Source organism: Rana temporaria, chromosome 1 (assembly GCF_905171775.1).
Source record: "Rana temporaria chromosome 1, aRanTem1.1, whole genome shotgun sequence".
Classification (NCBI taxonomy): Eukaryota; Metazoa; Chordata; class Amphibia; order Anura; family Ranidae; genus Rana; species Rana temporaria.
Window position 1 is genome coordinate 234185969 of NC_053489.1, and position 27513 is coordinate 234213481.

The following is a 27513-nucleotide window of genomic DNA, read 5'->3' on the forward strand; positions in this document are numbered from 1 at the left end:
AAAGAAAAAAAAATCATGCATACATTCACATGCCTGCACAGGGCACTGAATGTAGTAACTAGGTGTGTGGAAAGGTGCTCATTTTATTCTTTACTGGCAATGTTTCTACAAAATGTTGCACCAGCTGTTCGTTCTGGAAAGTGAGCTGGCCCATTGCATGAGATGAAGCTGTTTCTCAGCATAGGGAGGGTATCGGAGATAAGTAACGCACTCGACCGCAGTGTTGCGCAGCAGGCAGGCACGACTGTGAGAGAAGGTATCAAAGCTGAACTTGCCACCGTAGATTCCTACTCCGTTTCCTGAAAAAAAATATATAATATTCACAAAGCCTGAAAAGGAAAACAAGCAGTAGATGTATCTAAGGTTAGCCCTAAATCTACAGAGAGGTTGGTTAACGTGAATCTGTGCTTTTTCCTATGCACTGCAACAGGCTTACTCTAAACCAAGTCCAATATACCATGGGGAAATTATTTGATCCCCTTCAGATTTTGGAAATTTGCCCAATTACAAAGAAATTAAGGGTCTATAAATTATCATAGGTGTATTTTTAAATGATAGACAGCATATCGACCCAAAATTCTTGGAAAAAATAAAAAAATTATACAAATCTTATAAAAATGTAGTTTGTTTAGTAAGTACTTCGTACTTGATGGGGAAACCCTTGTTGGCAAGCACAGAGGTAAAACTGTGGTTAGTGACCAGGTTTGCACACATCTCAGGAGGGATTTTGGTCCACTCATTTAGAGATCTTTGAAATCCTTAAAGCGGGGGTTCACCCTGTTAAAAAAAAAAAATGTTTTTTTTTATTAGACCATTACATTCGGCATCGTAGCGCGAGCTACGGTATGCCGGTCTTACATTTTTTATCCCCGTACTCACTGTGCTATCGATGATTGAAGAATCCGGGGAATGGGCGTTCCTATGGTGAGAGAAGGTGATTGACGGCCGGCCCTGGCACGTCACGCTTCTCCGGAAATAGCCGAAATAGGCTTGGCTATTCACGGCGCCTGCGCATAGCCTGTGCGCAGGCGCCGTGAATAGCCGAGACCTACTCCGGCTGTCTTCGGGGAGCGTGACGTGCCAGCCGTCAATCATCCTCCCTCTCCATAGGCACGCCCATTCCCTGCGGGAGTCAGAATCTTCAATCATCGATAGCACAGTGAGTACGGGGATTAAAAATTTAAGACCGGCATACCGTAGCTCGCGCTACGATGCCGAAAGTAATGGTCTAATGCTGTGAAGGAGGGTGAACTACTGCTTTAAAGTTTCTTGGCCATCGCATGGCAACTTGAAGTTTCAGCTCCCTCCCTAAATTTTCTATAGGATAGAGGCCACTCAATGATTTTAATGTGATTCTTCTTGGGCCACTTTGTTGCCTTGGTGGTATGTTTTGGGTCAAACCTCATGCTGAAAGACCCATCTTCAGTGTTCTGGCAGAGGGAAGGTTCTAATCCAAGATTTTACAATATGTGGCCCCATCCATTGGCCCCTCAGTGCGGCAAAGTTGGTCTGTACCTTTAGCAGAGACAGCTTTCTCCCCCACCTATTTTTCACCTGGTGATTCTGCACCTTAACACTTCCTGTCCCATGGTGACAACACTTACCATCTATGAAGAAGCAGTGTTATCACCCTAGATTGCTTTTCTGATTTAGACTTGAAAAGCCTCTCCTCTCTATTGCTTCAGGAGATGTTGTAGTTTACAGAGAGAAGATGGCTGGCTGAGAACAGTGAGATTTCAGTTTGGTGCAAAGTCGTAAAGACACTGGATAACTGGCAAGATCTACAGGCTTTTTTGTACTTGCAGAAAAATAATGCAGGCACATACAGACTAGCAAGATTCAATGGATTATGTTTTTTTGTTCTTGGGTTTAGATATACTTTAAAAATATGCCATTTAAAGTGCAACTAAACTTTTTGTAAAAACTGCTGCAATAATATTCAAACACAGTGAAATACTACATGTTCTAAAAAGCCTGTCATTTTTCTTAAGTCTCCAGCTCTGAAAGGTTTCCATTGTGCAATCAGCATTTGTATATTTGTTAAGGCTGCATTGACATCTTAAGAGTTTTGTTTTCAGGCAGAATGTCGCGCGTTACTGCGATTTTGCACAGGTCAAAAGGTCACCAATGAAAGCAGAAAAACACCTGTAATCTGCCCAAAAAGAAGCTCATGTACTTCAAGGCTTTAGGCGTTTTGCTTAAGGCTACAAAATGCTCAGATGTGAACAGGGGCTATTTAACCACTTATACGTCGGCACTTTGAAGAGGGATATCGTTGTGGTAGCAGCTATCTACCATAGCCCCGGTATCCTATTCTTCAGAGGGCAGTCTGCTTTAAGATCAAAGTGGTCTCTGCAGCGGAGTAACCGTAGGATCACTCATCGGCAGTGGGAGAGGCCCACCCCCACTTACCGGAGCCGCCGGCAGTGGCAGAGGTGATCAGGTCCTGTCACGTCTGTTGTATGGGGTTGGGGGGGGGGGCGATGGCCCACCCATCTCCATACCATTGCAGGGCAGAAGCAACGGCAAAAAGTCACTTCCAACCATGGGGGTTCCAAGTAATTTTATTTTTTTGCTAGAAAAAAAAAAAAAACAGTTGAACTTGTAAACACTAAATTTTACAAAGATTTCTTGTTGGGCGTTTTTCTGGCATTTTACGAGCTGAAAAACGCTCAGTTGTGAATGCAGCCCAATACTGTGCCCTTTGAAAAAAAAATTCCAACTAGCTACAAATATATTAGGTCAGCAGGCGAAAGGAATAAATAGAATTCTTATTTTACCTTTTTTTACTGAAATTTCATTGTTGCACTGTAAGTGTAATCTCCATGCTTCCCACCCCTCATTTTATAGAACAATGCATTATTCCATCAGAAGAAAATCTATACTGTTCTACCAAGTATCTTGTCTTAACCGTGCTTAACATACAAACCTATCCCACCGCATGGCAATCTTGTGTACAGACATTGAATCATGTTGTCATTTGAGCAGAAACTTCCACTAGATGTCTTCTGCAGGACTTCTGCAATGACCTTAGAACAAGAAACACAGACTGATCATTTCAGAAGCAAGCTAAATATTGGTACAAAAAGGGCAACCAACAAACAGGCACATTGCTAGGATCCTTAAAAACGAAAATGTACAAGGCTGCCTCCCAATACCAAAATGTTCCTAGGTTTGATGGATGAAGCCATGTCGAAGTATAAGCTAAAATTTAGGAAGCTAGGGCTTATCCGAATAAATTCAATACAATTTTGGGGCCTTAGGGGAGACTACCTCTGCTAATTAATTTTTCCTTTCTCTTTGCATCTGCAGATGTGAACCTGGGCTCAGTGAGGTTAGCATGCCTTCAGTTTTGGTGTGTGGATTTTGGGATGCAGAGGCGTTGAGGGGGAAGAGATCATAGAAAGAAGAAGTTTTGGCATACTTGGATCGTAGAGGCATATTTCTTTGGATACAGTTGTATCCGACTACAAAACCCCTTTGCAGCTGTGTAACTTGACGTTCAGCAATCCTTCTGCTATAATGCTTATTTCGCTATGCAATATACAGTTAGTGACTAGGAAAAGTTCTATGGAATGCTTTACCAACCAGCATCCTGTTGGAGGTGAATCACCTGGCCTTCAGAAAAAGAAAAAAAAAAACCCATCTTTTCTGAGGGCAAAAGTACAGTAGGGAAAGGATACCAAGCGCCTAGAGGCGATTCAGTTCGCATGTGTTGCGCTATAAGTTTCTCACTCACTCAGAAGCAGTTGAAAACCCTGCTATAATAAGGCTTACCTGTAGGTAAAATGAATATCTCCTAAAACATACACCATTTAGGAGATATTCGCCCTGCATGCAGCCAGTGACATCTCTTGCGCATAAGCGCTGAAGGTCTGGCATACCTTGCTTCGTGCCAGAACGGAGGGCTCACGTGAGCATGCGTGGGAGCGACATCATCGCGACCCCGGCCAATCACAGCGCCGAAGCTCATGAACCCAGAATACAGATGGGGGAACATGTCAGCCCCCTCAGCCACGACTTCACATCGCTGGAAGGCTTTGTTCCAAGGTGAGCATTTCATAATGTGCTAGTATGCAATGCATTCTATACATTATGCCATTGCAAGTTTTTTTTTTTTTTTTAACATTAATCTGGGGACTGACATGGTTGGCTTGAAGCTAATGAAAGTCATCAAAAACCACTTTGATTACATTTTTAAGAAATTATGCTAAACTTTTCGTTAAGGGAAACAAACAAACACCCACTTACCTTTTGGCTATTAGAATAGACATAAACTGCTAAAGGTCTGTCTTTTCTGTTCACAAACTGTATAGCTTCTTCCAGTGTTTGCACCGTTAAGATTGGCAGCACTGGCCCCAAAATTTCTTGTTGCATAATGGCATCAGTTTCTTTCACGTCTATCAGCACTGTAGGGGCTAAAAACAAGCGTTTATCTAAAAAGACCCATCCTTAAATCCCACATCTATAAATACAGTGAGGCATGGGAGGGTCTCCCCCCCCCCCCCCAAAAAAAAAATATATACTAGACCATGCAGCCTAGCGGGTCAGGAAAAGGGAGGTGAGCAGTTGTTTGTCCTCCATGTTGATGGGGACAAGGGCCCCTTCCCAACAGCCATGGGACATGGTTGTCAGGTTTGCGGGGGGCGCTTATCGGAATCTGGAAGCCCCCCCTTTAACAAGGGCCCCCCTATGTGAATGGATATCGGTACATCATACTATTTTTTTGGTAAATGGATAGGGAGTTTCAAAATAATAACCACAAGAAAAACAGTTTGACATCACACGATGCCCAATAATCAGGGAAAAAAAATAATAATGCTACCGTCATACACCCGCTCTGGGGAGCGGGGCTACATCACCCACTTCTGACTTCACATTGTGAGGTTCCCCTTAAAAACCATACCAGACTCGAAGGGGGGGGGGGGGGCGCTTCCCGGCCCCGCTCTTGAACAACCAGCTTACACTGCACCCCGATTGGGCAAAGCTTTGCCCAGTCAGGGCTCAGAATGCACTGTGCAGTTCTTAGTGCATTGCAGGGTGTTCGTCAGGGGCAAAAGACCAAACAGGCAAATGTTCGGCCCGAACTCATGCTCAGGCCAAATCGTCGCCCATCCCTACTCAAGGAAAATATCCCTTAACCCCAATTTTTGTGCATTTCAAGTTTTATGCAAATACCAATGCAAAAAAGATACATACGAGTTGCGTCAGAATTGTTTTACATACCTATGAAGCGTTCATGATCATCAGTCTGACCCCCAAATGCCACTTTGCCACAGGACAAAAAATCTTTGACTCCTTTGTAGTGTTCAACACTTGCTATGCGCCCATAATGCTCAGACTCTTGTGGGTTCTTGCCATAAAATTCATGGACACACAATTCAAGTTCCCGAATCAGAGGGTCCCTTAAGTCTGGATGACACAGAACATATTCTGGAGCCAGTGAATTCTGACCAGCATTCATAAATCGAGCCCATGCAATCCTATGGGCAGTCAAAGTAAGATCACATAACTTGTCCACATAGCAGGGATTTTTTCCTCCAAGAATCACAGAAACAGGTGTAATGTGTTTGGCTGCTGCCTGCATCACCTGTCTGCCAGTCAAACGATCACCTGGAACACAGGGGACATTACTTCTTTAATATATCTCTGCACAGAGGATCAGGGGTCAACTATAGGGTCTGTTCTGAGGTACATGCTGTTATTTGGCTACGACAGGGTTTTATCATGTATGCTTTAAAAAGCCATTGATCATATTCTCTGATCTAATGCAAAACACTTATATCATCTTAAAGAATGCCAAGGATTCAAAGAGTAACATTTCTAGATGAAATCTATACTTTAAAGATACTAATACTTAGCGAGTCAATATGCTAACTAAATAGTATATTTCAGCTCTAAAAACCATCCTGGCACCAGTCATGATCAAGTAGTATCAGGATGGAGGGCGTTTGACTCTCCTGCAAGCCCTTAGTCAACAATGTAATAAAGGGTAAAAAAAAAAAAAAAAAAAAAAAAAAGAAGAAGAAGTGGTTCAACACCTATGAAGAAGATATGGTCAAACTTGTTCTCTAGAATTTCCAGCAGATCCCCATGTCCTGCAGAAAGCACTTGGAAACAGCTCTGAAATACCGCAAATGAGTAAAGGTTATAGCACATTCAACATCAACATATTTTAAGACATGATGATCATCGCATTTTGACTAAAAAGTAGAGAGGTGCAATCCTCAGCTACCAATCAGTTGCAGGCTTGCTATAGGAGCGTAAATCAGATTGTTGGCTGTGGGGAAATAACTTTCTGTTCTTACGTATACTGTACAGAAGGCCCATTTTATTTGAATAAGAAATCACAACCCACCTGGTAACCACTATAGATCTATACATGTTTATTTTTGTAAAAAGAATTGCAATAAGTCTTTGTACTGGAGTAACATGGTACCAGGCAAGCCGATTGCAGATATGCAGCTGTACAATATATGAAAAATAGTTAACAGGAATGCTGTAAAGTGTTTTCAAACTTTATTCCATGGATAACAGGGACCATAGGGGAAGAAAGTAAATTGCCATAGGGGAGGAGGAAAGACTAGATGCACTTGGGATTATGGCATCCTTTGTGGGCCCCAGCCCCAATGTCCTAACTCAGCATCCCAGACAAGCCATATATACCTGTTCTCAACCCACAGGAGAATCTACATTGTGTGGCCTTTTAGGGCTTACATTCGAAATAAAGTTTGCCATACACTGGTAGAGCATTGTATGGGGAAAGGCATTAGGGCACACCAATGGTATTTAAAATGCAGTAAGATTTACTAGAACATACAAACCGCAACCAAACAGGTCTTGGCAAAGGCGTGAAAAAAACCCTATTCTATGTCCTCACAATCAAGCACAAAGATCACACAAGCAAAAATAGAGGCTGACATTACACAGAGTAGCTAATTTTGAAGCCTCCTGGACCCCTTTGGTGAACCATCATCTCCCACCTAACTTTGACGAATCCTTATTTCTCCTGCGATTAGCAACTCATTCCAGGCCGAGAAAGGGTGTCTCAATCCTCCCCCCCCCCTTTTTGCTCTTCTTCCTGACTCCCTCTTTTTCCAGTAGCCGTTTGATAATTGGTGCCGATGCTGCTCATATGCACGATGACCTATAGACATCTCTACTGTACCTTTTCATCCATACTGTTGCACTATTCTTAGATTGATGGGTCTCCCCTCCTCATACCCCATTTTGAACCCTTCAAAGCCCAAAGCTTTAAATACACTGAGTATTTACTCATTGTTTCTTTGACGGAAGCCTCCCCCCCACATTGTATTCTATTGATCCTTAGTACATTTCTCCTTAAAAATGTATGTATGGACCGAATATTCCATTCTTGTACTCTTTTTTGCTTGTGTAACTTTACGGTATTCCAATGCCGTTGTTCATTCACTCTTGACTTCTTTGGATGTTAACTGCCACCTTATATGGCTACCATTGTACAACTTATTGGTCTTTAGTCCATTAGTGATCTTGTATTTGTATCATCTATACTTTTTTTTTCTTCTTCAATAAAACATTTGAACAAGAAAGTCACGGGAACAATTGGCTCAACGCAAATACTGCAATGGCAATTACATTTTTGCTACTGAAGGTAGAACCTGTGTCTCGGCTTGACAGAACCACCAGCTTGGTGCTGGTAAGGAGGGGAGATTAGCGGAAATTAGTAAGGGGCTTTTTATGGTTGCCACTTGGGCCACTGAAGAGCCTATAAGGTCACTGAATAAAAGGGGCAGAATGGTGTGGGGGCTGGGTGACCCATTGGCAGGCATTCTCCATATGCCCTTACATCTTCATCTCCTGATAGGTGGGAGCTACTGAAGGGCTTTGAAACCCTCTAGTTCTATTTTTTCCCCCCCAGCAGGTGGGCAGCACACGCAAACGCATTTATGCGCATCAAGCGCTTGGGCATTTATTCATTTTATTGACCAGAATATTACATTTATTCTGTCTATTAAATTCAAAAGAAAACAAGCACTAAAATGCGCCTAGCATTAAGATGCGTTTACATGCATTTTTTTCCACCAAAATGCAAAAAAAAATAAAAAATCCCTAGACAAAGCTTGGCCCATAGCTGTGCTGCCTTCGGTAACTGTAAAATAGTCTTAAAGTAGAGCAAGGCAAAAAAAACAAAAAACATTTTGGATATAGAATAAAGGGAGGGTTATACCTTTCCCCCCCTCTCCGCTATTTGGGTCACATTGCAGAGATTTTCCTGCACCATAGCGAAAACGAGAGTGATCTTGCAGGCCTAAACCTAGCTTGTTTGAGAGCTCAAGTGGCATAGTTTGGTCTGCATTACTCCATGCCGGCCACTTGGTGGCATTTCTTTCAACATGGAGAGCTACCGTTTATGTTCTTGGGGGTCACAGCATAAGCTGGAGTCTGAATCATTTTACTAAAGGACTTGAGAGGTCAGTTATATCGACGACAGTGTTCAAGTGCCAATATATTCAATTATACTTTTAGGACCTTAACCTGTCAATACAGTGTGTGCCTGTGGAGGTTCACAGAAAGGTATACTGGTGGTATCAAAGAGATTGAGGCTTCACACAGGGCAAGAGCAGAGTACCAAAACTACCAGCAGATCCTGGGGGGGGGGGGGGGGGTGTAGTGCTACATCAGTATATACAATAACCATAAAAAAAAAATAAAAAAAAACTAACAAGTGTGCTAAATTAGTAAGAAAATAAAAATTACATACGATTGGATAAATGTGCAAATAACGTGAAACGTCCATAAAACGTGTGTGTGTGTGTGTGTGTGTGTGTGTGTGTGTGTGTGTGTGTGTGTGTGTGTGTGTGTGTGTGTATATATATACATATATACATATATATACACACACACACACACAGATAAGTGAACAAAAACCCATAAATAAAAATCAAATTAATCTGAAAGTGCGAATGCAAAGCAATGATGTGATGAAATAGTCCAATTGGTGTCATAATCCATCCTCCATCACCAAACCAATGTGAATCCACCGTCAGCTGTATGAACCTCTTACCAGCTCCTATTGAGCCCTTGTTACAGGGAGGGGGGGTGTAAATGTACGCCTGTGGCTTAACGTCCATCTGGGGTCTATGTCGCACTTCCGGTGCCACACGTCAGATAAGTATGGAGTGGGGCACAAAATAAATAGAGACCAAGAGGCCATGTATAGCATAAAATCCTTTTTGGAGGTTTATTGTATAAAAATCCATAATCTCACAGCATAAAAACAAATTGCCTAAAGTCTGGTGTGGCGGCCATACACACACACACACACACACACACCAAAGAGCCCATCCGTCTGGACGCCCGAAGCAAAAAGCTACATTTCATCACATCATTACTGTGGACACTTTTGCACTTTAATAGAATATAATGACACACACATTTATAGACTTCATGTTATTTGCACATATTAATCCAATCATATATAAAATTTACAGATTTAGCTCAAATTTTAACTTATTTTTATTATTGTTTGTGTTGCACATATTAAATTGCTGCTGATTTATTAGATGGTTTTAGCGCAGTTTACCCATTTTTGTATACAATAACCAATATAATTCCACACTCACATTATCCATGTAATTGGGAAGGAGCATGTTCAGCAAGTGTGCCGTATGAGAACAAGTTTCTGAAGGTTTGATCATTACACAATTGCCTGTCAAAACAAAGAAAAATGTTGGAAATTTGTTATTCGGCAACTACTTTAGGTACACATTGAAATGAGAAGCCCCTCAAAAAAAATTATTCCACAGCTGTAATCTTTCCCATGTCCATTTTTTTTTTTTACTGCTTGGTATTTACCAGCAAATCTTTTTGATCACAAAACTATTAAAACATAACAGTGCTGAGCCGCAGTCTGACACGATTTTGCTAATCTATATTTGAAATATAGGTTGTACTACTTTACATAAAGCCCAACCAAAAACCTATTTCGTTTTGGACAGCGCAAAGGTTAAAACCTTTGTCAGGGGTTGCAATGTTCCTGTCTCCAGAACAACCACACCCCTCTTTTTGTACAGCTTTTACAGGGACCTGACGTGAAGGAAAAATGGAAACCTGACTTGTTAGAAGCTAGGCTTTAAAGTAATCCTGTCAAAAAGCTGGACAATTTAAACTTTACATAGGATATTAAAAAAAAAAAAAAAAAAAAAAAATTATATATATATATATATATATATATATATATATATATATATATATATATATATATATATATATATATATACATATATATACATATATACACATATATACATATATACACATATATATATATATATATATATATATATATATATATATATATATATATATATATATATATATATATATATATATATATATATATATATATATATATATATATATATATATATATATATATATATATATATATATATATATATATATATATATATATATATATATATATATATATATATATATATATACATATATATACATATATATACATATATATACACACACATATATACACACACACACACATATATAAAAAAAAAAAAAAAAAAAAAAAAAAAAAATGTGACAGTTGGGAGCTATGGTGCAATAGACATTAAGACCCCTTTCACACTGGTAGCACGGCCACTGTAAATCGTCACTAGTTTTACCTGCGCTGTGTGGGCAAGAGTGGTACGCTTTTAATGCCAAAGAAGCACCGCTGATTTCAATGGCAGGGGCGGTTTAGGACAGCTGTATACACTGCCCCAAAGAGGCTAATATATATATATATATATATATATATAATTTTTTTTTTTTTTTTATAATATGATTCAATAGTGTTAGTCAATTCACTTACTTTACAAATGAATTATATTAAAAAGGACTGGCACATCACACCACCTATCCAGGCAAGGATGTACAACTACAAACATTTTAAAGTGCTCTGTCCAAAACACAATAACTACAAAAGATAAACCCATTTCATGTGAACTAAAATCAAGCGTGCATCATTTAAAGTGCAAAAGTCAACATATAAAAAGTGTATGAATGGAAAAAAAAAAAAATATGCAATTAAAAGTGCATAAATAGTGCCCATGTTATAATCCTCCACAGTATTCTCTCCTCATGTAGAAAATATCACCACCACAAACAGTTAAAGCCCCTTACCAGATTTTCTGATTTTACAGTGAGATTACAGTAGCAAAATACACCATGACCCACAGAAATAGGATTCTCCAAGTTCCTGAGGCAATACACTCCCAAAAAAAGGGATTTAAATGCAAAACGTGGCACACCTAGCTTTGATACCATGCATTCTGTATGTGCATTCTTATTTTAATAAATGTGGCTTGGTAAAATACTATGTGGGCCTCCTTTTGCATTTACATGACAGATTTGAGTTATGAGACAGATTACAGCTTGAATCAAATTCCTCAGCCAGCTGTTCTAAAGTAGCCCTGCAGTGTTCAGAAGCTGCCACAACCACTTTTAGGCCTGAATCACACTAGTGCGTTGCGTTTTGGAGCTCCGTTGCCTTTGCGAATTTCTCTATAAGGTGTTCTGCAGATCAACTGCGTTTTAGCTGCAGATCAGGTGCGAATTTGGAGACCTGGGAGAGGGGAGGGGGAGGGGGAAGTGTATTGAACTGAATGAGACAAATACTGAAGAGAAATGAACACATCTGCGAATTCAGCTGCGTACCCATAGAAGATAATGGGACTGAATTCGCACCTGAGCCGCACCGCAAGACATAAAAACCGCACACGGTTTGGAGGCAATGCGCAGTGCGGATGCATCGCACATATGTGAACCAGCCTCATTGAAAACAATGTATTTTTAAATGTCCTGCGAATTAGATGCGGTTTAAGCCGCACTCAATTTGCATAGGTGTGAACCTGGCCTTAGTGTATCCATCTGTGGTGAAAATGGTCTCCTCTAGTGGCAATTCTGCTGGAAACTTGTGCAACTCTGTCTTGGTTGCCTTCCCAGAATTGCTGATGCGGGGGATGGGGTCACCAATTTTGATAATCAATTTCATCTTTTTTTTTACATGAAAGGCCAATGCCTAAAAAGTATTTACACATTCCATCATTGTATCTACCTGCAGCCACTGCACCAACCATAGGTATAAGGCTAAGCTGCACTGGTAAACTCCATCCAGCAATAATCAAGACAACGCCTACTGGCTCCTTTTGTATATAGCAGCTATCCAGTAAGGAAGTCTGGTTTGGGAGAAGAAAAAAAAAAGTTACACACCTGAATCAAATTACAGAACGATTTTAAATTTCTCATCCAAAAAAAACACATACCATACTCTTTTGCACCGGCTCTGGCTTCATCCATTTTTCTAAGTTCTTTATAGCATATATGGCCTCATTTCGTACAGTTGTGATTTCTGATAAAACAGTTTCAAACCTGGGCTACAAAACATGGATGGTGAATTCAAAAGAAGAGAACTACTAGTAAATGTTAAAAACATGAGATTTTGCATTTCACAGTCTAAACCAAATGCCTTGCTCGAGTGAAGGATCAATCAAAAAAAAAAAAAAAAAAAAAAAAAAAAAGTGTATAACTTTATAGTGAGAGTGCTGAAACCCCCTGCCATCTCTGTCCTTGGTGCATATTCATCCTCCCTATTTATCCTGCTGTAGCGCTTGGTTCACCATATCACCCTGCTGCCAGACCTTCATCTATCACCTCCGAGACAATGAACAGTCATTTGCGTTTTTTTTGTTTTTGTTTATTGGGCGATATAACTTGGTTGGGGGATAGGGGATGCCCATAGAACATGTTGCTTTGCCATCATAATAAAGAACTTGAAATTTGGTTGAGCTTTGAAGTACTGATGCACAGGTAATATCTATTCACTTCCCCTACATCTCCATGCAAACTCTCTCCTCTGCGCAACTCCTGCAGACTGTTGCTCCCAGGACTTCTCTCCTCCTGCACAAACTTTACTGTAGATCCTTATCTTTCTTGTCACGTCATCCTCTCTAATTTAGTAGCACATGTAGCTTGGTGGACTACCGTTCCCAGCTAGTCCAGACTGCAAATCCTGCGCCCTGAGGCGGCATCAATTTGGCACATTTCCCACAGTCTCTCCTCTGGCCTCGCACCCAGCTCCCCTGGCATGGCTCATCCAGAAATCCATTGTGATCCACTCACCGACCTTTTCCTGCCCTGGGTCCATGAATAACTAACTGGACACATGTTCTGACAGATTCTCCAGCCCCTGTTTAGGACACTCCATCCATGACCGCGTAAGGATGCATCTCCCTCCCAGCTCTCCCATGCTCCTCTGCGATCGGCACCCCCCCCCCCCCTCAGATGGGGATGGCCTCCTGCTGCTGCCGAATGCTTCATTCTCCACGTCTCCTGGCCATCAACTCCTCCCCAGTGGGCTGGGAACTGAGCTTATATGGGAGGCCTGCCCCCTGCCAATTCCAAATGGGGATTGGTCAGGGCTCCACACATGAGCTCCCTGTCACTCCAGTCCTGTGCCCTACCCCTCTTCCAGATCATTCTCCCTGGAAGCAGGAGGAGGCGCTCCAGAGCACAGGTGGTCACACCCACTGCTACACTAACCATTCCCTTCCCCCAGATCAAAACAAGCAGGCCTAGCCTGAAGCATAGGCCTGCCTAAATGTACCTGCACTGGCAGTTTCCCTAGCAAAAATCCTATTCTAGCACCTACCTACAGCCCTGTCAACCATCAAAGAAAAGCACATAAAAAAAGGGTCTGCCCTGCAGCCTACCTGTGCTTGGCTGGTGTCTGAATCGCCAGGAGTGTCCTGGGGATTAGCCTCCATGGTCTTCCCCTGTTCCAATTCCCGCCAGGTGTTGAGTCAGTAAATTTCAATCTGGTATGTTGGTACTGCTGCCAGGGCATAACTACAGGTCATGGGGCTAATGTTAGACCATATTATGTTTAAAGCTGAAATGATTCAGGTGTTGCCAATCTCCGGTCTATGAGGGATTTGATATACAATGTCATGGAATTAAGCTTTAATGTTTGTCATACGCGATGAAGGATCTTAACAGATCCAAAAGATCTGTTATTTTGCGACAAGCCATGTTTTAATATATATTAAAATTGACTTTCCTTTACAATCTGCAGCGCTGCAATTTTATGTAAAATGCAATCCAATATGGCAACCTGGAGGCAGTCTTGTGTGGTGTACAGAGCGCCCCCCAGAATTGTCATTTTCTGCTTGTGCCCAGAAGTCTGCACCGAGTTACAAATCAGATTTTGGGTATCCTCACATCCCCTGCAGCAAACTTTTTAGTTTGCAAGATACTCCCAAAGGGTTAATCATGTCTAAAGGGATTTCGACCCTGCCATTTTCTTCAGCGGAGCCCTGCAGATGCACCTACTGATCAATAATGAAAATTTCACTCACTTCGCACAGAGAAAGCAAACAGCCATTTCTTCCAAAAAAAAAAAGTAGGGATCTGCAACAAAGTTTGTTAAAATCCTTGCAATGTACACGGATCACCCCATAAGGGAATTACCCCCTTCCCCTCAACAGAAGTGGAGTTACTCTTTAAGATCAGTGCTGGACAGGAAGACCTATGTGGGTAATAAATTTACCATACTAAATACGGTTGAAATTACACAAACCTCTCTATGCATTAATGTAATGTGCCCTGTGTCTATGCTTTATAAAAATAATGCAGCTATATACCCGTTTCAGAGCGCTGATCGGAAGTCATGTGATCTGCCAGTTCTCTCCTCTTGGCCCGACAGCTGCAGTGGGCAGGGCTGAGAATCCCCTATTGATGTCCGCCAGGAGGGGAGGAAGAGAGATCCGACCCAGCCCGCTGCAGCCGTCATGCAAGAGAGGAGGCGGATCATGTGACCGCCGATCAGCGCTCTGAAACAGGTATATAGCAGCATTATTTTTATAAGGCATAGACACAGGGCACATTACAGTAATACATAGAAAGGATGGCGTAATAACTATAATTTGAGCAGCAGGTGGGGAGTGACGTGGACACGGAGCCAACAAGGGGGGGGGGGGGACAGGAGAGGGTTGTGGATGACGGGGGCATGTAAACTGACCACGGTGTCAGGGCTCAGCAGCCGTGATACACCGTGGTCAGTTTACAGGGAGGAGGCTATAGCCAGGCAGGTATTACTGTTAGAGCGGTCCAAATTATACAGCACAAGCACTGTGCTGTATAACATACGGAAGCAGGATTTTATCTTTGGGATTTAGCCCTGGTCCACATTGATGCAAATTTGGCATGTCAAGTCGCATGCCAAAGCGACAGCCATTGCCCGCAATGGAACTGTCCGAATCGTTGCGACTCTGCACTGATTTCCAAAAGTAGTTTCTGTACTACTTTTGGCGATTTCAATAGACATCTGTGCAGGAAACCGCACAGATGTCTCCGAAATCGTCGGACTGACATGCGGGAATGAAATTGTGCGAATTCAGCTGAACTCGCACGATTTCAATCCTGCATCAATGTGAACAAGGGCTCACAAACACTTTAAACTCTTCATACGACAGTCCGTGAAGGGGATCTTTAACTAGCAACAGCAATTATGAAGTCTCGTCCTGTTTTAACAGCAGCACTTGAGTGGAAATGTCACAGGTGGTACAGGGTTGGTGTCCACAGCAACTTCTCAATCCCTAATGATACTGGATTTGTGTTATTACAAACACATACATTTTCCCTTGTTTAGGTTGCCTCAAAAGCCCCTGAAGGAATCCTGATCCTCCCCCAAGCCCCATAGCAGCCATGCAACTGTCCCTGTAATAATCCATACATTCAATGCATCAAGGAAAAAAAAAAAAAAAAAGTGTGCATTTGTTGCTTTTAAAAATCCAGATATTTAAAGAGTAATATGAACAGTTTTCTCTAGCAGAAAAATAGGATATATTGATATCCAGCTTCTTTAGTTTCTCACCCCCCGTTTATTTATTTATTTATTTTTTTAAACTGTTCAAATGTACAGTAAATAAAAATCATACTGTATCATTATGAATCGTGAACTGACCTTATGCATATCTTTTTCCAGTGCGGTGACAATCTCCTTTTCATGTTGATCCAGCATTTGCAATATGGCTTGTAGCTGTTGAATTCTAAATGAGAAAGTCTTGGTTTTGCCGGAGGAAAATGCCTCTCTAGTTTTTTTCAGAGTTTCTTCACATAAAGAGGAGGTAGAGGATTTCCTTGTTTGACTTTCACCAGATACCGTCCTATAATGTATACATTTAGTCCGATTTACTAAAAGAATAAAAGCTGTTCACTAAGCAAAGTGCATGTAGAAAAAAACTCTGCCCCGCCAGATAATTAGCCCCACAACTGTTAGCAACCAGCTTGTCTCGGTGGCATATTATTTTCACTCCTGTTTATTATGTCGATTCTTTGTTTATTGGTTATGATAAAGTGACATCAAAGGCTCATTTTTTTTTAAATTAAAATAAACATGTTATACTTACCTGCTCTGTGCAGGGCCTCTGGCTCCTCCTCCCCCCCCCCCCCCCGACTGAGTGGTCCCATAGCAAGTCGCTCGTGTGCTCATCCGAGACATGCAAAGCAGGGCTTGGCCCCACCCCTCGCCCATGGCTCCGATTGACAGAAGCGGCAGCCAATGGCTTCTGCTGCTGTATCAGAGCCAAATGAGGAGCAAAAAAAGCCTTCTCTTGTGCACATTGCTGGATCGAGATCAGGCTCAGGTATGTACTTAGGGGGAGCTGCATACAGGTGGTATTTTTATCCTACTGCATAGAATGCAGGAAGGAAAAAAAAAAAAAAAAAAAAAAAAGGGAAACAGGGCCTAGTCGCATTATGGGGCTGATTAACTAAAGGCAAATCCACTCTGCAGTCGCTGTAAATCTAAGGGGGTGGGGGTCGAAGAGAGAGAGATCTAAAAGAAGGGTAAGCTCTGCGGATTTTATCAACTTAACCACTTTAGTACTGGGCACTTTCAACACCTTCCTGCCCAGGCCGATTTTCAGCGCTGTTGCAATTTGAATGGCAATTGCTCAGTCATGCAAAAAAAAAAAAAAAACGGCGTTAGGCTTACCGGTAACTCGGTTTCTAGGAGTCTTCCAGGACAGCCTCTTGAGACCTTGGGCTCCTTCCTCTGGGCCAGGAAACACACACCCATTTTCTTTAAAGCTGGTCCTCCAGGCCTCCCTCCTCAGTTTACTCAAGAACTACCAGAAGGACCTGAAAGACATAATATACTAACACATGGTTAGATCATCATTACAATACCAGTTCACCTATTGACACTGGGTGGGAAAAACTCTGGCTGTTCTGGAAGACTCCTAGAAACAGAGTTACCGATAAGCCCAACTCTGGGTTTTCTCTAGTCTTCCAGGACAGCCTCTTGAGATAAGCAAGAACTTACTTGTTTAGGGTGGGACTACTGTCTGGAGGACCTTCCGACCAAAGGCCTGTTTTGTCCGACAGTAGATCTAAACGATAGTGTCTTGCAAAAGTAGAAAAGGAAGACCATGCTGCTGCTTTGCATATCTCCTCTGGGGAGGCTCCGGCTCTTTCCTCCCAGGATACCGAGACTGCCCGGGTTGAGTGTGCTTTGACCAAAGGCGGATCCTTACCCCCTGACTTATAAGCTTCAACTATCTCCATTTTAAGCCGCCTAGCGATGGATGACTTGGACGCTGCATAGCCCTTACGAGCACCCGAAAAATTAAACAAAAAAAGAGCGTCTGAACGCCTAAACTCTTTAGTAGTTTCTAAATAGAACAAAAGATTTCTTTTGACATCAAATAAAGCAAATAATTCCTCTTCATGACCTTCTGAGGAGGAACGAAAAGTTGGCAGGACAATGTCCTGGGTCCTGTGAAACACAGAGGCCACCTTGGGCAGGAAACTTGGATCCGTTTTAAGGATGATTCTGTCTTCCAGGATCACTAAAAAAGGCTCTCGAACCGATAGTGCCTGTAGATCGCTGACCCTTATGGCTGATGTGATTGCTACTAGAAAAGCGTTTTTTAGGACTATGTGTCTCAGTAAAGATTTCTCCAGGGGTTCAAAAGGATTTTTGGTAAGGGCTCCAAGCACCAGAGATAAGTCCCAGGAGGGGCAGGCTCTCACCTTCACAGGCTTGGACCTTGCCAGGTCTTTGAAGAAATTTCTTACAAACCGATTCTGCTGCAGTGAGGTCTCAAGAAAAATACTCAGGGCTGCTGTTTGCACCTTAAGGGTACTGATAGACAATCCCATGTCAACCCCTGCCTGTAGAAATTCCAGCACGACTGGAATGCCCGACCGTCCACCCCTTGTTCTGCTAGCCAGGAAGTGAATCTTTTCCAGACTTTAGTATAGATCGTCCTAGTTACGGGCTTTCGGCATTCTAGAAGAGTACTGATAACATTATCTGAGAACCCGTGAGCCTTCAGCAATTGTTCCTCAGATACCATGCCGTCAGCTTCAAGCTTTCTACCTGTGGGTGGAGTATCGGACCCAAGGAGATTAAATCTTCCCTGATCGGAAGTGCCCAGGGCGCACAGATGGCCAACCTCTTCAGACTGGCAAACCACGGCCTTTTGGGTCAGAATGGTGTAATTATGATCAGGTCCATGGTCTCCCTGAAGAATCTCTTAAGGACCTTGGCGATTAGCCTAACCGGAGGAAAGGCATACGCCAGACTGCAATGCCACTGGTTGGCGAAGGCATCTATTCCCGCTGCTTGGTCCTGCGGTGGATAGAAAAGAATCTGGGTGCCTTCTTGTTCCCTTCTGAAGCAAAAAGGTCCATTCCATTCGTCTTGGTTTATGGGCTGCCGACTGAGAAAGTCGGCTAGGGTATTCAGTGAGCCCTTCAGGTGAACCGCTGATAAAGAAGCTAGGTTAGACTCGGCCCAACTCAGGATCTGGCCTGCTGTGGTTTGCAGGGCAGGGCTCCTTGTGCCCCCCTGCTTGTTTAAGTAAGCGACGGTTGTCGCATTGTCTGTCCTCACCTGAAGGTATTGTCCCACCATTAGAGACTGGAAGGCTTCTATGGCCCTTAGGACTGCCAAAAGCTCGCTCTGATTCGAGGATCTCTGAGCTTCTACTGGTGACCAAAGTCCTTGGGCCAAATTCCCATCCATGTGGGCTCCCCACCCTAGTATGCTCGCATCTGTGGTTACCACTAGGGCCGAAGGAGAATCCCACAACAGACCCTTTTCCAGGTTTTGGAGGGATCGCCACCACCATAATGTTCTTTTGGTGCTGGCCAGAATCTGCATGGGAAGGTCCAAACTTTCTCTTTGGCCATCCCAATGTCTCAGCATCAGTTTTTGCAGAGGGCGTTGATGTAGCCTGGCCCATGGCACTGCCGGAAAACAGGCCAACACCCTCATCACATTTCTGACCAGAGCAACCTGGTTGGTCTGAAGTTGCGCTACCGCTCGTTCCACTTTCTGAATCTTCTCCCTGGGAAGAAAGACTTCATCTCCATTGAGGAGATTCTGTAGCCTAGATACAGGACTTCTTGAGATGGAGACAACTGGGACTTGTCCTAGTTGATTAACCATACTAGGGACCGCAGGAAGCTCAGGGACTCCTGCAGGTCTTTCTCTAGGAGGGGACTGGAGGAGGCAATGAACAGGAGGTCGTCCAAGTAGGGGATCACTGTAATGCCCTGGATCCTCAAGGGGGCCAGGACCTTGGTAAAGATCTTCGGAGAGGAGGACAGTCCGAAGGGTAGTGCTCAAAACTGGTAGTGCATTACCTTCGGACCTCTGTACTGCTAGCCTCAGGTATTTTTGGCATTCTAAACGTATGGGAACATGCAGGTAAGCGTCCCTGAGGTCCACTGTGGCCATAAAACAGCCTGGGAACAGGAGGTTTGTCACAGAAAAGATTGACTCCATCCTGAACCTCTTGTATCTTATGTACTTATGAGGGGGCGAAGGTTCAGAATCAGCCTGAATTTCCCGGAGGGTTTCTTCACAACAAATACATGAGAATACACCCCCTGACCTTCCTCCTCCTGGGGGACTTGGGCCAGGACTTTTTGGTTTAATAAGTCCCCTAGTAACAGACCCAGGGCTTCCGCCTTTTCCCTGTCTTTTGGTAACTGGGTAACCAGAAACAGGGGGGGGGGGGGAGAACTCCAATCTGTGACCGTTCCTTATAATATCCTGAACGAACAGACTTGAAGTTGATCTTTTCCACTGTGGAAGGAATTCCCCCAGCCTTCCTCCCACAGGGACGAGGGCGTCACTGTGGCTTGGGGGTGGTCCGAGGAGGATTGAACAAAATACCTCCTCTACCGCGACCTTTCTGGCCTGACCAATGCTTTTTGGGGCGGGCATCTCTCTCATTTTGGTTCTGCTTGAAACCCCGAAAAAAACGTTTGTTCTCGTTTTTTTCTTTTCTTTTCTGGAAAGGATTTCTTTTTGTCCTGGGTCCTTTCTAGTGCCTCCTGGAGGCCCGGCACAAACAGGTGGTCACCCGAAAAGGGTAGGCCGCAAAGCTTTAACATGGATGCTGAATCCAAGTCCATGTCTTAAGCCAAACAGCCCTTCTGGATGCATTAACCAATGCAGCCCACCTCACCGCCAACTTAACTGACTCTGCTGAGGCGCCTGCAGGACAACCGACTGCTTTTAACAGTAAGGGAAAAGACTTCAGAATCTGCTGTCTTGAAGTCCCAGCAGAGATGTGAGACTGCAACTGCCCCAGCCAGCACTCCAGATTTCTAGCCACACAAGTGGCTGCGAGGGCTGGTTTTAGCCCTATAGCCGAAGCATCCCAGGCTCTTTAAGCAGTACCTCGCCTCTCTTGTCCACGAGGTCTTTTAGTGACGCCAGATCATCAAATGCCAGGTCAGTTTTCTTGGACACCTTGGCTAGAGGCGCGTCTAATTTTGGAACCTTGTTCCATGGATGGGAAACATCATCCTCAAAGGGAAACCTCCTCTTGAGACTACCCGAAAAGAAGGGCCCCCTCACGGGTTGTTCCCACTCCAGCAGGATCGCTTCAACCAGCGATTTGTGCACGGGAAATCCTCTGGCCTTTTGAGCACTGCACCCTTGATACATTTGATCGTGCTTGGACAATTGGACTGGCTCCTCGCGGATTTCCAATGTCTCGTAAATCGCTTTCAATAAGTCGCCTACATCATCGAGGGATAACTTATACCTTGACCCCCTGGAGAAATCTTCCTCCATTTCTGAACTGGATGCTGAGTCCATCTGGGAAGAGGTTTGGGATCTGGAGAGACCTTCCCTCACTGACCAACCTGCTTCCTCCTCCTGCTCTATCCCTACCACCGAGGGCTCAGATAAGGATGGTGCACTAGCTGCCCTGCAAAGGGGGGATGACATCTGTACCCTGTCCATCATGCCTCTAAATGATTGGAAGGTAGATGCAAGCTCGTTTTTAATAGATGCTAGGGCTTTTTGACATTCCGCCGCAGAGTCATCTTTGACGAGACCAGCGATACAATCTGGGCAAAGTGGCTTCCTTCCATTAGAGCCCAACTTAGCCCCACAAACAGCACACTTCTTCTTGGGTATTTGCACTGGCGTCTTATCCTGAGCTTTTCCCCTAAAAGCAAACAATCAGAAACAAGACTCCATTAGAATACCCCCTGACCCACTCCACCTCTGTGTACCAAGTCAGCTAAGAAGTGCCCTGGACCCATCACCTTAGGTTCCCCACCCAGGGAGGGAATAGTAAGGTCCCAAAAGGCAGGGGAGTCCTGATCTCCCAGTGTAAGGCATGGCCTGCCCTCACCCCCTTACCTGGGAGATGCCGGAGCCGGTTGAACCGGAGTCAATCGCTGTCCCAGCTTCCTCCATGGTCCCTGGTGCTGCGCGGCCTCGCCGAGCTTGATTTGCACCCCTCCGGATGCCTGCTGCGCCGTGGATGGACGGGACTATGTCCGTACGGCGCTCCATGATGACGCTGTTCCGGTCCGAGCGCCCCTCCTGCCTGCTGGAACGCAAGTCCCCGCCCCTCAGCGCTGTTACGGAAGTTGGAGCGGCGTGGCCAGCTAGCGTCTCTCAACGCTGTAACATGTCCTGAGCACTCCACGCTGCACCGCAGATGGCCCCTTCGGATGCACTCAGCCCTGTGAGCGGGAGACAGGTACCGGGCTGGGGAATTGCAGTCACCAGGAGTCCTGCTCCTCTGAACAGCCAACAGCTATAGGGCTGGCTACCTCCTCTTCCCCTCTGGACAGAGGGGTGCCCAGGCCACAAACAAAGTCCAGCCAGAGGCTCACTCAGGACAGTCCTGAGTCTCATGAGGTCCCTTAGGTGTGCTCCTTCCCTTCTGGCAGGAAACACAAATAACTGAGGAGGGAGGCCTGGAGGACCAGCTTTAAAGAAAATGGGTGTGTGTTTCCTGGCCCAGAGGGAGGAGCCCAAGGTCTCAAGAGGCTTTCCTGGAAGACGACTAGAGAAAATTATTTGTTTCGGTTATAACATTTTGCAGATTGATTCTTCATAAAATATAAGCCAAAAATTAATTATGCTATATTTCTTTAGTGAAAATAACCCAAATCAGTGTATATTAGTCTATAGGAAAGTCATAGAGTCCACAAACAGATATAGATAGAGCTATATATATATATATATAAAATATGAAAATTGATCAGCCATGATGTACTGATGGACCATCTCATTTAATGAGGGCCTAGAATGCCAGGTCAATACAAATACCCCCAAATTATCCTTTTTAGAAAGTAGATGTCCAAGGTATTTTAATAAGAGGCATGGCATGTTTTGAAGTTGTAATTTTTTGATAAAAAACAAAAGGTTTTTTTTTTTTTTTTTTAACATACTGTCACCAGTGCATCATATCCCTGGTGTGGCAATGATCAGGGACACTGATGCAATGGTACAAATTTTTATTTTATTTTTTTAAACAAAGCTGACCAGACCAATAGAAAGCTACCATTGCAACATTGTACTACTCTGGGCGAGTGATCAAGATTTCTTCTTTTTTACAAATTAGGAATGCTCATGGCAGTGAATTACATTGCTATAAGCAAGCATTTTACCGATTCATTCAGTTTGTTTTGTTGTGATTAGTCAAAAGCTAATCACATGGTACAGATGGTCTGATTGGCCCTGTGTGTACCATGTGATCACACTGACCAATTGCAGCCAACAATTGTACACAATGGATGGCATGAAAGGAAGCCATCCATTGTGTACAACAGTCATGTGAACTGCTGTCAGGGGCGGACTGACCATTCATTCAGGCACTGCCCAAAGGCCCTATGCCACTAGCCCCCCCCCCCCCCCCATCAGGGTTGCCAGCCTCAGTAAAACCAGGAACAGGGATGTAAAAATCAGTTTGTTTGTTTTTTTAAATCCCAAGATTATAGCTGCCCCACCTCACCAGTACTTTTTCAGTGTGTGTGTGTATGTGTATTCTGTGTGTATATTGTGTGTCTATAATGTATGCATGTATACTGTGTCACCCCATAATCTATTGCCCGGGGGCCCCATGAGTTGTCAGTCTGCCCCTGCCTGCTGTGATTGGTCACATGGTACCGGCAGAGAGACGGGACACTGGTCAGTGATCGGCTGTGTCCATGGACACAGCCTGTGACAGATCGCGCCGCAAGGATGTCATACAACGTCCATGCAGAAGGGTAGAGCCCAGCCATCATTCTGCTAAAGGGCCAGGCAGAAAAGTGTTAAAGTGGCAGTCAGCAATCCTATTAGGATCTGTGGTTACCATTCCCAAACAAGAACTGTAGGGTGCTTTAGAGACTTCATGAAAGCTACCAGAAGCTTGCTGTACACACTGCCCTTACAGGCTGAAGCTCATGTGACTTAGTCCTAAGCCCCCCCCCATTCACACTTAGGAGTGTTTTTCTGCTTGGGGGTGCACTGCTTTTAAATTTGACATACACGTAGGTGCAAGGCCCTGAACGCACACCGTGTCCATGCAGCCAATGTGTCTCAATTCACTTGAGTAGGATTGGCTGAACAGGCATGCACCTACATATCCTTATATGGGTAAACACAGCCTTTGCAGGCTGCAGTACACCCATGTGAACGAGGCCCAAGTGTTTAGTTACCAGTCACAGATACTAACCTTCTTAAAACCCGAAACCAACGAGATGGAGAGGGAGAAGCATTTGCGTTATCCATAGCTTTTTTCCTTTTCTCTTCACATCCATTAGCTAGCTTAGTTACATCAGCCTGAAAAAAAAAATACATATATATAATTTTTTACTTTATATAAGTTCCAATCAGTGGCGACTAGTGTTTTTTTTTTGTATGCTTTTTCTAGTAATATCAACAAGACCCATGTTTTCCTTTGGGTGGTTTTAAAGACCGTACCAAAAATGCAGGGCTTTTCAAAACACGCTGAACCCACAGCACTGTGGTGTGAAGAGTCTCATAGGGTTTAAAGGGATTGCGGTTTTGTTATACAGAAAGGTTTCATTAAAAAAAAAAAAAAAAAGAGCCAGATTTAGGCCGCTTTCACACTGATGCATTTTTGCTGTTTTTCCCCACCGTCCCGGTGCAGAGTTCCCTGGTCTATATACACCTGCTGGGACCATTATGGAGGGGTTCCCAGTGATGCAGTGCAGCCAGGAGCAACACACAGGGACTGGGAGACATAGTAGGGTTATTGTCATGCTTGGTAATTTAAATTAATATATTAAAAATATAATAAAGTCATACCTTAATTTAACCAAATCAGCGCAACCACCGTGGAACACAAATGGCACCGATATCAGAACTGACGTCAGCAGAGTGCGTGATGCGCCGATGGATGCCTGGGCGGTACCATGTTTCTCGCCCGGGAAACACTGCAGTGAGTGCGCATCAGCATTGATCCGATGCCGGGCATTTACAACACAAATGTGAGCATATATTATGTGAATATTACTACTTACTGCTTGACTGCTCGATATCCAGACAGAAAGCCCATGACATGTGGAGGGGGTAATCACAGTCCTCCCTATGTCACCATGCTGCACCACCCACAGTCAGAGCTACATTTCAAAATGGTTAATTTAAAAAAAAAAAAAAAATTATATCAAATTTAAACTTAACAAGAAAAAATTAACAAGAAAAAATTAAATAAAAAATTATATATATATTTTGCGCAGTCTCGCAAGTGTCGTTTTTTGAGAATCGCGATTCTCATTTTGGCCAGAATTGTGAAGCTCTATTTGCCACCATCAAATTATTTCATTTGTGCAAACAGAATAACTTTTTTTTTCCCCAGACAAAACCTACCCGCCTGGCCGAGATTCAGACAGAAGGCATTGTAGAGTGGGAGCGTTCGGGCACATTGATCTGCACCACAAGGACTCGCCAAAAGCAAGCAACTGAAGCGTCTCACATGCAATCATGTGATTGCATAGATGTCACGCTGCCCATAGACAGCGGTGTCCAGCACCCATACACACTTAGAAACTTTGCAGGTGATATAATAACGCCCTGAAAGAGCTGCTGCTGTCTCTCCAGTGTGAAAGACAAAGGGCTGTCACACTGGAGCAGGGCACGAGCAGGACAGTAAAAAAAAAGAACTGCTAGCAGCATCTTTGGAGCGGTGTGTATACCGCTCCTGCCCATTGAAATTAACAGGCACTGCGGCTATACTACCGCTGCAGAGGCGCTTTGTGGTGGTTTTAACCCTTTTCTCAGCCACTAGCGGGGGGAGGGGGGGTAAAAAGCACCCCACTAGTGGCCGAATAGCGCCACGAAATTGATGGTAAAGCGTCACTAAAAATAGCAGCGCTTTACCGCTGATGCACCCACCGCCCCAGTGTGAAAGGGGCCTTAAAAGGACTTTTTTTCCCCCTGTGTTTCTTATTAATTTTTAAATTGTGACTAGCAGCGCCCGTGCACCCCCTAAGGATGGGCCATCACTGGTTCTGGGCAAACTAGAGAGGGAAAAAAAAAAAATAAAAAAAAAAAGGGGGGGGGATGGTATTGTCCAGGTCTTAAAAATGTCCTGTTCAGGCACCAGACTTGGTGTTTATTGTTAACTTGTTTAATGCCCTTTAAGCCTAGGTTCACACTGAGTGTGGGAATGAAATCTGAAGTTGAACTCGCACAATTGCATTCCCGCATGGCAGTCTCAATATCGGGGACATTTGTGTGAGTTTCTGAACAGATATTAATGGAAATTGCAATCGCAAAAAGTAGAACAGAAATTACTTTTGGGAATCAGTGCGGCATCGCACCAATTCAGACACTGCCACCTATTTGGCATGTGATTTGACATGTCAAATCACATCAATGTGAACAGGGCTAAAAGTTACACCAAAACTTGAAAGTCTGCAGTTTGATGTACTTGTATACTAGCTTTCATCTGTAGTCAAATGATAGAAGTGCATACACATTTTTCTAAGCATTAGCGTTCTATGCCATTATCCTTACTTTCTACAATTAACCATCTACATGAAAGAGAACATTGTAGCTAGCATGTTACAGAAACTTAGACTAAACCCAGCCTAAGGCAATGTAAAGCCAACAGTTACAAATATATGCTAAATGTTCTTTACAACAGTTGTAACACATTTTAATTTTCATGTATATAAGAGCAAACTACTTAACCATCTATGACATTACAGCTGAGCAAATTACAAACCTGACAAAATAACTCTTCAGGAATATTATTAACCTCATGTAGCTTCTGCTGCTACTACTACAGCCCAGGGCCTCCACACCCAACCAACTAGTAGACCTGTGCAACAAATCCCAATCCCTAACCAGCCAATAAGAAGCACCTTTGTTCAAAGTGTTTGATTAACCCATTTATTTCCCTAATCAAACCCTTTGCAACTGCTAACTTACAGCACGCATGTATGCAACAAAAACCATAAAATTCTATATTGACACATTGCATCCATGGAAAAAATGCTGTTTTTTTGGGGGAAAAATAACACTCTACAGTACTTTACAACAGTCACATATCTAGTTGCTATGGGTTAATGCATGTCATACAGGATTTAAAACTGTATAAGCCCTGGTTTACACCAGTGTGGCTTTGAAATCACGCCACTTCAGCACGATTTCAAGGCCTCAGATCAGTGCGATTTGCACCTCCAATTTCCTTGCGACTTGGTTTAACATAAATCTATGCAAGTTGCAATGAAATAAAAAAAAAAAGGAGTGCAGGAACCTTTTTTTTTTTTAAATTGTTTATTTGTACAACAGGGACAAGGCCGCGCGGGCCGACAGAAATAAACACAATAGTACACACAGTACACGCAATGTATAAATTACACAACAGCAGAACATAATGTATAAAAGCCATCGCTAACCTCCCTTCAGGTACCCCCCGCGGACCGCCAGCGTCCAACTGCATCCGCGGGGAGCGCCCGAAGGCCGCCGCGCGCAACAAGCCCGCGGCGGCTCTTAAAGAAGGGGGGGGGCTCCCCATCCTGTGGTAAGGAACCTTTTCAAAGTCGCTGCCAAATGAGTCACGGCAATTTGAACAGTTCCATTGCTGGCAATGGGATGCAACTTTTCTTGCGATTGCATGACAAAAATCGCACAAGGGCTTAATGTGTCACTAAAGGCAAAATGTTCTGTCTATTTAAGATAGAGTAAGG

The 27513-nt window shown here is 43.5% G+C and overlaps 1 protein-coding gene across 2 annotated transcripts; it reads right to left on the reverse strand.

Annotated features, from left to right (window-relative positions):
• Positions 1-26656, reverse strand: LOC120938081 (aldehyde dehydrogenase family 3 member B1-like). Of its 2 annotated transcripts, XM_040351774.1 has the most exons (11): positions 26547-26656; positions 24030-24136; positions 16007-16208; positions 12309-12419; positions 12101-12221; positions 9606-9691; positions 6042-6123; positions 5227-5613; positions 4252-4418; positions 2930-3029; positions 1-299 (listed from the first exon to the last, which is right to left on the reverse strand). In XM_040351774.1, exons 2-11 carry the CDS (start codon positions 24083-24085, stop codon positions 106-108), a joined length of 1506 nt encoding a protein of 501 aa, XP_040207708.1. In that variant the 5' UTR covers positions 24086-24136; positions 26547-26656; the 3' UTR covers positions 1-105. The 2 variants fall into 2 exon arrangements, with proteins under 2 accessions (XP_040207708.1, XP_040207719.1); XM_040351785.1 differs by lacking the exons at positions 24030-24136; positions 26547-26656 and having other exon boundaries at positions 12309-12414; positions 16007-16150.
• Positions 26657-27513: the final 857 nt, after the last annotated feature.